We start from the raw sequence: 12,663 nt of genomic DNA, 5'->3' as shown, positions 1-12,663 counted from the left end.
GCTGGATCAGCCTGCTTATGGGATCGCGGGGGTATGCGTGTCGGCTTCTCCTCGCTCAGAGGAGGAGGAGACACGCGCTGCAGCCGGGAGGAGAGCGAGGAGAAGAAGCACGAAGCATCGCGGGATCGCGGTATCGGATGAGTATGATTTTCTTTTAATTATATTAAACATGTATTCGGTGTATAAGATGCACCCACTTTTCCCCCCCAGTTTTGGGGAAGAAAAAGTGCGTCTTATAGTCCGAAAAATACGGTACATATCTGTACAGGATCTCAGGTTACACAAACATGTGAAGGAGTAAGCTGAATAGCTTCAAAGAGAGACACACACTCCTTGGTTATAACAAACATTGTTAACAACTGCAGAGTGGCTGCTGGGCTTTTGTATCAGACAGTATGCACTGCAGCCTGAAAGAATGCTGTAATAAAAAGTCATTTATAAACTAGGATTTATTTTGAAAAAAATGTTATGTTAATATATATAAACGTTAAAAAAATTTAAATGAAATTAACCAAACAACTTTGATCCCTTGTTTAACAAGAGTTCTCCAATGAATAGGCACAGATATACACATATATAATTACCTCCACATGAGGGTCTGATGGACGGTCGGTCGCAAGTGGAACACATGATTGCTGACGGCAAGGTTGTGTTCCAATCGAAAGGGCTCCAGTACTACTCCATCTCGCACAGGAAACGTCAGACGGAGTTCATCTGTGTGGCTGGCTGAGATCGAAGAAGGAGAGAAAGTGTGAACTTTCCCTTTTGCATCTGCAGTGCGACAATGTAAACAGATGTAAGCAAAGCTCAGGTGACCAGAGACCCGTAATGGGTCAATGATGAACAACATTAGTAGCCCAAGAACAACTTCCCCAAGCCCAAGAAAGCAAATATTTCTAAATACTGTATAATGCTATATGAGGCACCTAAAAACTGGTACATTATGTATAACTTTAGTAAAAACATTGTTCATTGGGTGATATTTGTGACACAGGACCTTTTTTCCAACCATTACTTCAATAAAATCTAAAAAACATTACCAGTCATTAGTAGCAGGTACACTATAGTGCACATCTTCTATTGGGACCTAGAACAGCCATTGCCAGCCATCTGGATTATGACAGATTGCATATTAATAAATATATGGAATCCAGGCCCTACGCTGCCGCAGAGCTGGACTGTAGCTTGAGACAATGTAGACTATGCTGGATCCAAATCGTGAACATTAAGTCATGCAAAGTAGCAACAGCCAAAGTAAGCTTCTGACCTGCATCAGCTAACTGTGCTACGGGAGTCACAGCAGTAGGCAAATTGCCTTTAAACAAAATAGGGATGATGACCAAAACTGTTCTTAGCCCTGGGGGGCTTATATTGGTATTCGGCATTGCTAAATAGTAAAACATGTATACTAGCACTTGGGAGATGTGGCCTGACACTTCTAAAAACACAAATATTTCTAAATGAAATCAAATTTGGAATGCCGCGTGGCTTGCTTTCAATCTGTCATGCAATCATTTTATATTAGCACTATGCACATTATTTGCTCAAATTTAAATGCCATAAAAAAACATTTTACCCATTGTTAAACATTTTACCCCTTAAAGTATGGCATGTATCAGTAAAAACTCACTTGGTGGTGGAGGTAAAGCACTCATGTTTGGCTTGATATCTGGAGGAAAGGGAGGCTTGACATCTTGACTGGGAGACAAGTATGGAGGGATACTGCTGCCAGGTGTCATAGGTGGTGTGGGGTTTCCTGGAACTGGCGAATGGGGGTAACTTCCAACAGGACCTGGTCTGGAGGGCTAAAAAAAAGAACAAAAATTAATTTGAACTAGCATTGTCAGCTTAGACACCCTCACATTCAAAGTCAAGAAAAGCTTCTGACATAATATATTCCATATTTACTAGTATCGGTTCAGATATGTATCAAATATATGGCTACATTGTTAATAAAAGTATCTTTTTTTTTTACATTAAATGCAATGTAAGCAAAGTAGGGTAACAGGCAATCATAATTCCTATCATTAGGTTCTACTAGGTGAGGGAAAGGGCAGTTAGCATAAGAAATAATTATTATCCCTGTTCTTCAGCTTCCTTAACCTGTCTTCATATCCCACTAGCAGTGTTTGTTTTCCAGTAAATATCACATAAATGCTCTGACTGGGGTAGTTTGTGTCTGGACATTGGGATTTAGCTACACATGAAGACATATACAAAATGTGAAAGGTTAGTGTGACAAACCAAGTCCAAGCAATATTTTGCTTTTAGTTTTAAAGGTGGTAGAGCCAAGTATGAACGCCTTTCAGATTTTTATTATAATTGAACTGTCCCTATTTGTGTCCTGGAGACAAAACTGAGATTGGATCTATCCAGAGAAAGGAGATTTTTCGTTTTCTGTTGTTAACTAAGGTAGAAAGGGAGAGTAAACTAGAAGAACAGATCTGAAACAGGAATAAACGTTCCCATTGCTAAAACAAAGTCTATGGCTAGAAAAAGCTATTTGGATGGAGTTCCTCTTTAAGAGTAGGTTCAGTTTAGATTTCAGGTAAATGGTACAGCCTACTTCCAGAACAGTGGTGGTATGTAAGTATGCATATGCACAGAAATAGTAAAGCAGCAGCAACACAGTCTCTAATAGAATTATCAATTTACTATATAATCAGTGAATAACAACAAAATAAAAATTAGATTTACACATTTAAAGTCAAATCATTTACAGCGAGCTTTCCAGTCATAGCTAATTTTTAAAATTCTTCAGCAGTGACAAATTTGCAATGACAATCTGCAGTAAGCCCACTGTTTGGCTTCAGACAGATGAAACTCCTAGCAGTTCACCCTCAGCTCAACTGATTAGAAGTTTCAATCTGATCAGTAGATACAGTAAAGACAACACTGCAAGGTGAGCTAAGGATCCATAACACTATAAAAACAATCTATTACAAATAAACCATATTCACGCAGAGGATGAACGCAAACCTACAAAAGTTTACTTTAAAAAAAATGTTTTGAACAGGCTGCAGAGGTACAGATTTAATTTTTTTTTTTAAATACTTTTTTATAGTCATGTGAAAAAGAAAGTACACACTCTTTGAATTCCAAGGTTTTACATATATACATACAGAACAAAAAAAAATTTAGTCCTTTCCATGTTCTAAAATTATTTAAATCTAACCTCAGGTGCAAAACAACACACAACAGATTCCCCTGTGTCATTGTTTCTTTCCCAAAAATGAAGCCAAAATGGAGAAGCCATCTGTGAAAAGCATCACAATTCAAAAGGTTGTAAAACCAACTTTAGCCCCAATAGTTTAAAATACTTAAGGTTTTGTCACAACAATTTAATTTTGTTGTTGATTTTAAGTTGAGGACTTTGCAAGTCTTATTTTCTTCTTCAACCATTCTGTTGTAGATTTTCTGGTGTGCTTTATATCACTGTCCTAATGCATGACCCAATTGGGGCCAACCTTTAGCACAGATGGCCTCACACTTGACTCGATAATACTTTGGTATACAGTGTAGTTTATGGTCTACTAAATAACTTCAAATAACTTCAATGAACGCCATGACATTGTTCATTATGGCCTAACAGCTCCACTCCAAGTCCTGTGGTTTGTTCAAATACAACTTTACTAAACCTCACTACCAAGAAGACTAGTAACTGTCCTAAATGTTTTCCCACTTGTGAACAATCTTTTACACTGATAAGTGGTGGCGTTTGGAAATGACCTTACCACATTTCCTAGATTGATGGGTAGCAACAATTGCTTCTCTAATAATGTATTGGATTATCTCTATTCCTATGGAACTGCTAAAGGAGCACTTTTTTATTTTTTTACATACCACATTACATACATACTATATTTCTACATTTTGACCTAGTCTTTGTTAAAGTAATGACATGGTGTAATATGTCATGTGTTGTCGTTTATTTAAAGTTGTACTTACCTAAATTTAGGACCTGCTAAAGACCAGATGATTTTTTTATTATGTTCTGTTATGCAAAACCTTAGAATTGAAAGAGGATGTACTTTTTTCTTTTCACATGACAGTATATATTTTAAAGATCTATTAAAAATAAAAAGTCAAATATCAAACAAAACAGAAAAATCTGTTTAACAGTATAATCTGGAAAGAGAAATATTTGTTTATATATTTAAACAATTCTCCAATAGGGGGAAGAACAACTAATACAGTACAGCTAACCAGTAAGCAGATTTGTAGCTAACATAACAAAAATATAATGAAATAATCTTTTACAATAAAGAAAAATGTCCAGTTATGTGTAATGCTAAACATATTCCACCATCCCCCCATCATTCTTCAGAAACAAAAAAATCACCCTCTCATGCCACCCAAACTTGTAAAATAGTGGATGATTGATCTGGTATGAAGGCACACTCACCCCGTTCATACTGCCTTGGCTATAGCTATTGTAGCCGCTCCCAGAAAAGCTGTTATTTTGTCCATTAAACTGCTCTGGCTATTAAAAAAATAATAATAATCATGAATTAAAAAATGCATAAAATTTCTGTGAAAAATATTAGAACAAAAGCAGCTTAGAAGATTTTGAGATATTAAATGAATTGTTAGGAAGAAGGGGCCTGTTCAATACTAAGATAAAGAGATTTACATACTTGAAGTCCTGCACGAGAGTAATAACAGTTCTCAATTAATTTTTTATTTCATTAGGTCCTAATTCAAATGTAATTATTTGTAAATATTATGCACGATGCAGTACAGAATATGGCTCTTGTATTCTATGTCTTCCATGAGAAATATTTCATCTAGGTGATAAAGGTTGTAACAACCAACAGGTGACTGTGGTTACCCTGAGTCAAGGGTAAAACATGTGACCTAAATTGCCCAGTATGTGTTGTATACGAAAGTAGCATTTAGAAGTTCTATAGCTTGAGAGATTGATGTATTGACCTTAACCTGTCTTGGGCAAGCTAATGAGGAGAAATTCCTATTAATAAAAGTGCAGACACTGATGCCACTAATCCTCAATTAGTACAAGCACAACCCTCTCATGCTGTAAAGATTAGTGTACACATGCAGTTTTTGTAGTGCATGGGTTCTTTTTACATCAAGTTCTTTTTATAGTAGTCTGCACTGCACACAGATGTGGGAATTGGAATACATATATAAATAAAGTGCTAAATTAAAAAGTAACAAGAGATTTGCAGTGTCAGCTGCATTTCATTCTCTCTGTTGAACATAGTATTGGCACAATATAGGAAAACAGAAGAGGCCTCTGTGTACACTTATCCTAAATCATTCACACATGCAATGGGCAAAGGTATGTACCATCAAGTGCATCATGGAATGGTTGGATGGTTGTGAAAAAAATGCCTTGCAGTGTGGGACCCTATAAATACAGTGTACATTTTCTTATATGTTCAAAATTTTACAGATGGGAATTTAAACTGTCCTGTTTCTGTGATATCTGTATGCAAAGAACAAAACAAATTCATCACATCAGAGGCAAGGAAAGGTGCCAGGTTGCCATCAAAAGAATCTGTCAGTCTTTCCCTATATTTTCGACGGTGACAAGAAAAAGCCTTCTACCAATAGCTTGTCACTGCATGCAATTTGGAAACCAGTGCCCCCAAGCCCAGCATACTTGTCAGGCAGTGACAGGTCTGCCAGGGCTCAGCAGATGGGGATTTGCTGGTTTACAGTATGATTTATCACAGATGCATTAGCAGGACAACAGGGCTGGACCAACTGCCCACATTTAAAAACATAAACAAAACACAAAAAAGAACAAAATGTCAAATAATGTGTTTTAGAATATAAGATAAAGAAAACAAATGAGTGCTTCATAGCAAAGAAAAGCTTCACATCTAGCACTATTATATTATTACATACCAAAGGCCACATAATCAGAAGCCACTCTACAAACCATTAGTTACCTTATAGTACTGCCCCATGCCAACACTGGGGGGTGGATACTGCCCTGTGCTTTGCTGTCCTGCCATCCTCTGTCCGGGATAGTTTGGAGATGTCATAGGTCTAGCAGGATTCGGGCTTGGGTACTGCCCAGGCTGACTAGGAAATTGACTGCTTGGTCCGTATTGCTGGCTGGCATAGTTTGGCTAAATAAAAAAAATAAAAAAAATGTCATGTTATACCCAAAACATAAAACACACTGCAAATCATTTTTGTCCGGCTAAATACCAAATTATATTTAAAAACTGAGGAACATGGTTACCCAAATTCCCACTGATGAGTCAAAAGCCTGTAGCTTGTCATCCAGCATTTGGCCACACCTAGACCAACCTACTGATGTGTGAGTTACCACTACTGCATCTGTTGCTGAAACGTTCCCACTGTGAGCTGCAGTGTCTGAGAGAATATGATACACAAATGGGGTATTTGGCTCAGTCAAGGAAAGCAAAAACAGATTTTCTTGTTCTGGCCAACAAGAGGTATAAGATATTGCTGGACACCCCACTTAATAAATATGACTTTTATGTCAAACAGACCTTTGCATGGCTAAAATGATATGTTGGGTGTCTCTCTGCAGCACTTAGAACATCTTTTCCCAAAAATGACTATAGATTAATCATTTATAGACACACAGATAGAGAGAAATTTCAATTGCTCACCTCTCCTGGGTACGGCCTTTTTATGCCCTGCATGGGCAAGGACTGCGGTCTGGGGCCAGGGTAGCTTTGCTGAGGCATCCTTTGGCCATGTGCACCAAAAGGGTTCATACCAGGCCGAGGCTGATTCATTCCCATTGGTGGGCCACTCATGTTGGAAGGTGCCATGTTGGGACCCATTCCAGCTGGGTTCATACTCCCTGACATAGCAGAGGGCACTCGTGGCCCAGGCTGGTTCATGAATTGACTGTTGTAGGCCTGAGCAGGACCCATCTGGAAAGAGGAACACACCTTCAACAAAAGAAAAAGAAAAGAGTAAAATGCGACATGTATGTCTGACAGAGGTGAGCAGCAAGGGTGGAAAGGTACTGAGGTATGAAACGGGAGGAGTACAATTAGATGTCGCATTTTTAACAAGCAAACAAGACACAGACTAATTTGGGTATGTCAGTCCATAGTATAGTATGCAAAAAGTCAGACTGACATTAACTAAATCTACTGGATGGCGAAATCATGAAGTGGTTCAGTCCAAACTTAATACATTAATTCTTTTTTTTTATTTTTTTATTAACGTTACCTGCAAACTAAATACGTTTTCAACAACACACAGAAAAAAAAACAACACAAAACAAACAGCAAATAAGACTCACTGGGCCATACTGGTTCATGTCCTTATTTTGAGTTTCCTGCAGCGCTGCCACTGTTGCAGTTGCTGTAGCAGTGGCAGTAGCAGCCGCAGCAGCAACGGCAGCTGCAGCAGCTGCCGCTGCTGGTTGGGTAAAGTCTGCAGGTGGTCGCGTATGAGGAGGGATGCCCATCCCAGAGGGATTATTGGGTCCACCAGGATAGCTATAAAAAAAAATTCAGATTACTTACAGTTTTAGGTAAAAAAAGACATATATAGTGTGAGCGTTTCATAATCCAGCATTATATGAATAATAATTATTTATATACAAGGCTACCTAGCTTATAAAAAAAAAACCGAAGAAGCAGATCTATGGATTCTTACCTTCCTGCAAATCCTCCTCCCCCTGGATAATTTGGACGTCCATACATGCCTTGTTGCATATAGGGCTGGTTGGATGCTCCCTTTGTGGGAAATTGCTGCTGTTGCCCAGCAAACTGAGGGGAATTCATGCCAGCACTATTGTTGTTCATGCCAGATGCCATGGGGTTGCCAGCTGGATTTAAAGGATTGTTTGCGTTAACCATTGGGTTTCCCAGAACCTGGAAAAATGAAAAAAAGTAAGCATGTAATAATGATACTTAAAGTACAGATTAAATATAAAATGGGCAAAAGTCCAAACTGCAACCATGCCTATGAATATATTCAGTTACTTTAGGAATATTCACCACTGCATATATTTTTCTAGGCACCCATTAGATTAGATGATGACATCCTGTTACATGACCCATCCATCCCTTTCTACTAAAGTAGCATGCGGACACCCCAAATATAGCATTGTGCTTTCAGTTCCCTGCAGTTCATTACCTAAACTTTGGTTATCAAAGGTACATTACAATTTATTACCCGGGCAATTTATATTACTTCTTGATATATATGACTTTCTACCAATCCAACGGCATCATGGTAATTAATTTCAAAATATACATTTTATGCTTTATTATGAAATTTTTTTTTAATATGGGGTTCTAGCTCAAACCACACAAGGTAAGTGGCAGTCTAGTTGGTTTACTACTGTCTGAAATCCAAATTCTACCAGAGGTTGCAGATTGCCTTACTTAGCAAGTCTATAAGTGTAATTGGTTTAGACGTCCCTTTTTGGATTGAGGAAGACTTAACAAAACTTTCCTGCTCCAGCCAAATTTTAAATTAAGCAATAAATAAAGAAAAACAATAAGTAAACCCCTATCTGTTTTTTTTAATGATTATGTGTCCTTGTAGGAGAGACTTGTCCACAAATGTGTTCAAGAAAAAACGAAACCCTCCCCTGGTTTTAAGATAACTTTTACATGTTGGATATTTGTTGGAGAAAAGACTATTTAAATGTCTTCCGAATTTGTTCCCAATATTTACAAAACAATTGCAAAAATGTAGAAATACAGAAAAGTGCTTTAAAGGAGGTGGTAAACTTACCTGGCTCTGTGAGGTGTTTGTGACTCCCCAAACTGTAGTAACCACTGACAAAGAACCAGGTGGCTGACTTGCATTCTGTTGCCAAGGGACAGAATCATACGGGAAGGATCCATCACTGTGAAATAATAACAAAAAAAAACAAAAAGTTAAGTAGGTCTTCAGAGTGGGAAAACATTTCTATGATAAAGCTTATGCAAAATTCTATTTTGAGTAGTAAATGAATAGTGTGTGTATGAAAACACATATATATATATATATATACACACACACACACACATACATACACACACACACACACACATATATATACATATATACATATATACACACACAGACAAATACTGCTGAAAAAGTGCAGGTGTGTAGCTGTAGGTAGCTGTAGTCAGGTTATCTTTTTATGACCTTATCATGCATGTAAAGTCACAGCGATAAAAAAATGTCTGCTTACCTGTGGGACAGGGATGGTTTCATAGAGGTCAATGAATTCATGGGGGGCTGCATGGGGAGTTTCCCTGGGGGGTCGTTTTGTCTGTTCTTCTGGTGACGTAAAAGAAGAAGCCTTCCCAGCTCTTCACACCACGATGAAAGGAGGGCTGAAAAAAAAAAGAGAGTATTTAACACTCTTTAATATACTGTTCTGAAGTATGTGTAGAACAGATTAAGCAGCACATCACAGCCTCATACATTAGGCTTACTCCCTATAAAGAACATAATTTGGACCCCATATCAACCAAGCAGTGTCATATTAAATATTGTGCATAATAATTAAATTTAACTTTGTTTAGAAGATATTCATAGAAGCATAATGCAATAATGCCACCATTTCCATATATCCTACACAACAGGAAAATTTAAAGCTTAACCATGTTTTCTTTTGGTCCGGTGCAGGTGTGATTAATGCTGCTACCACAGCTGGCATCCCACAGATTTACAGAAAACACAGAACATTGGGTCATCCATCTTTTTGTGTTTAAAAATGAGCAAAGCAGGAGAGGAATAAAGAGATGGAGAGAGGCTAAGGCTCAGCATGATACATGTGGCTTTGACACATACAGACAAAAAACAGACGGCTAACAGGAGCATAGCAGGCACTGGGGAGCGCACGTACACGCCTTCCTAGTGTCACACTTGCTGCCTCTTCCCTGCAGGCTGAAGCAGCACAGCGTACACAGTAACAATGACAATGATGTAGTCTAACACGAGGGGAGTGGCGTACATAGCTACAGATATAGAGATCATACTACTGATGTCAATCCCCAAGCCTATGCATGTATTCCACAGCACTCTTTCCATACTGGCAGCAGGCTATTTAACAACCATTTACACATCATGGAAAAATCACACAAACTAAAAAGTGTAAAAATATAAATCTGCCAAGTTTAATATTTTTTTTTATTCACAAACACAATTAATTTACAAAGATCACAACTAATCTACATCATCATATAATAATTGCAGAAAGAATTCTAGATTTTCTAAATGAAAGGAAATGCTACAATTATGTATTTCTTTCAGACGCACACCCCAAACTGCCCACTAGAGGGCAGGGTGTCACAAGGGTTGAAGACAACTTGTGTTTGCTCTGCACAAACACCTAGATTAGGTCATGTGATCGTTTCACTCAGTCCAAACTGTGCACAGGGTGATGCTGAACCCCTGTGGCTACATATTGTCATGTATCTGCTTTGTCCTGAGCACATGAACACATTTGTAGCAGTTAGATTACATAGAAAACAAACATTATGATGGAGCAGTAAACATACAAATGGTGTGAGCACTGCTCCAACAGCTATACTTTCAGACAAATAAACAATACAAAGCAGCAGCTAGCGTTCAGTCAGTAAGCAAACAATTAGGTAATAATAGCAATAGATAGAATAAAAGATAATAGATAAAATAGCAACAGAAAAATTTGTAAAATTATATTGTGATGTATTAGTAATCAAAGCCACGGATAATACACCGAAAAGAATCTAAAATTGCCAAAAGCATATAAGTCAAATGTGTCCCAGCATTAGGAACAAGATTCTATGTCAGCATACAGGAAGGTTATTGTATATGTTCTATAATCTATGTAACCTCCATGTTCTTCATCATCTTGCCAGTATAAAGCTATTCCCATGTCCTTTGCTGCACATTGCTTAAGGTGATCAGTAATGTTTTCTATTCCTGTGTATTGGTTTATATTCCTCCATCTACAAATACAGATGTTGGGAATATGTACAGCCATTATAACATAAAAGTTGTTTCTTTGTGAATATAGATAATTGGGGCTTTTAATGAGTTGCAGAGCCTGGAAATACATTAGAGGCTGTCACATAGTACATTACGATCTGTCAAAGCATATATGTATTAGGTTAAATAAAAAAAGAAACCCTTTCAGCCCATTATACATGGCAGCATTGCTGGTAATTAGCATGCCAGGAATGAGTTAAAGCTGCTTAGTACAAGGGGGGGGGGGGGGGTCACACTTCCCATCTCCCCTCCCCCTCCTGCTGTATGCTTACAGAAGCTGACTGCATACTCCAAAGCTTCAAGCTGGGTGGATATATGTGTGAGCTGGGTATGCAGTTCCTCTCTGTACACCATATGGCTGATTAACTTGTGCTGCATGGAACCAAGCCTCTCCTTTACACACCAACTATAAATAGATGTGGCAAGGGGCAGAAAGAGGCCTCTACTGGGGGTGCAATGTGCCCCTTACAAAATCTGTTCACTATATGCTGAAGAAACACTTCCAAGACCCCAGGCTTACTTTCCATATGTGCCTGGCCACATTGGACTCCATTGTAAATTGGTTTTTATTACCAAAGATCTGTAGTTTAAATTACACTTTCTAAGAAATTCTGCCCTCATAAACCAATTTCTTTAATCCCAAAGTCCTGACAAATGTAACGTAAGATTAGTACATACAAGCAGATGGAGATCCTCTGCCAATTTTGCACTTGATCCACATGAAATTCCAAACACTATTCAAGTTCCAAATCACTTCACATGTGTATTATATCTTGCCCTTCCCAACTTTGTATTCTGCTCAGATGTACTCCAACATGTAAATGCCTAAAATCTCTCTCATCTGATTTCTACCATATTGTCTCCACATTAACTGTAGATGTTATATCTGAACTAGACTAAGCAAATCTGATCCCACTGGACCATGCTAGGGCCTTAACATGATTCCATAAACCTGCTGTTGTCCTTGGGGCTCAAGAAGTCCTGTATGGTACTTGCTACTAAACCGCAGTATAACTTTACACAGAGGTCTCTATTTTTTTATTTTTTGCTTATACCTAATTCAGATTATGTCAAACTTTAGGAAAACTTTTTGTGCATTGACATTTAATCCTATCAGTTTGCAAAAATGCAACTGAGCACACCAAGTAATGGTTTCACTGGGGAGCAGTTTGTGCACATCAAACTTTTACACACAGACAAGAAATAAAGTGACTTACCCCTGTCATAAATTGACAGCCATTAAGGCTTTGATCTCCAAAAACATTCCATATTCAGTGTTCTTTACTACTAAGCTTATTTACCTTCAAGACAGAATCAAGACAACCCGCTAATATACACAATATCAGGATATGTACACTTACTATTGCTTTGTTTGCAACAAAACTCATTGAACTGAGATTATAACCGCCCTCACAGTATATGCATGCTGCATTAATATTATTATTAAACAGGATTTATATAGCGCCAACATGTTACGCAGCGCTGTACATTAAATAGGCATTGGTCCCTGATCCCAAAATTTGCAGAGAAAGTCAAAGAGGTGAAAAAGCCATAGCAACAACAGATATATGTATATGGTACGCAGAAAAATACAACTACCCCTACTGAATCACAAAATGCTCATTATTATTTTGTTACTTTGCACTAAAGTTGATGGCTAAAAGGAATCTCTTGTGAGAGGAAAAGAGCAGCTGCCTTTATAGAAAAAAAATAATTTCA

At 37.9% G+C, this 12,663-nt stretch overlaps 1 protein-coding gene across 6 annotated transcripts in view; it reads right to left on the bottom strand.

Annotated features, from left to right (window-relative positions):
- ZMIZ1 (zinc finger MIZ-type containing 1) overlaps nt 1-12,663 on the bottom strand; it is a 48,870-nt gene that overhangs the window by 13,836 nt on the left and 22,371 nt on the right. For 3 of the 6 annotated variants that reach the window (XM_072425090.1, XM_072425086.1, XM_072425085.1), the window contains exons 2-10: nt 9,158-9,302; nt 8,710-8,824; nt 7,621-7,838; nt 7,262-7,460; nt 6,615-6,902; nt 5,919-6,101; nt 4,406-4,483; nt 1,631-1,805; nt 585-771 (exon numbers count right to left, since the gene is read on the bottom strand). In XM_072425090.1, the coding sequence (XP_072281191.1) occupies nt 585-771; nt 1,631-1,805; nt 4,406-4,483; nt 5,919-6,101; nt 6,615-6,902; nt 7,262-7,460; nt 7,621-7,838; nt 8,710-8,824; nt 9,158-9,210 (1,496 nt within the window). In that variant the 5' untranslated portion in view covers nt 9,211-9,302. The remainder of the gene's footprint in view (nt 1-584; nt 772-1,630; nt 1,806-4,405; nt 4,484-5,918; nt 6,102-6,614; nt 6,903-7,261; nt 7,461-7,620; nt 7,839-8,709; nt 8,825-9,157; nt 9,303-12,663) is intronic. The other 3 variants (XM_072425088.1, XM_072425087.1, XM_072425089.1) reach the window with 3 other exon arrangements.

The sequence above is a fragment of the Pyxicephalus adspersus genome, chromosome 10, assembly GCF_032062135.1.
Source record: "Pyxicephalus adspersus chromosome 10, UCB_Pads_2.0, whole genome shotgun sequence".
Lineage (NCBI taxonomy): Eukaryota > Metazoa > Chordata > Amphibia > Anura > Pyxicephalidae > Pyxicephalus > Pyxicephalus adspersus.
Note: the sequence above shows the minus strand (reverse complement) of the source record. Positions and strands in the feature narration are given on the sequence as shown.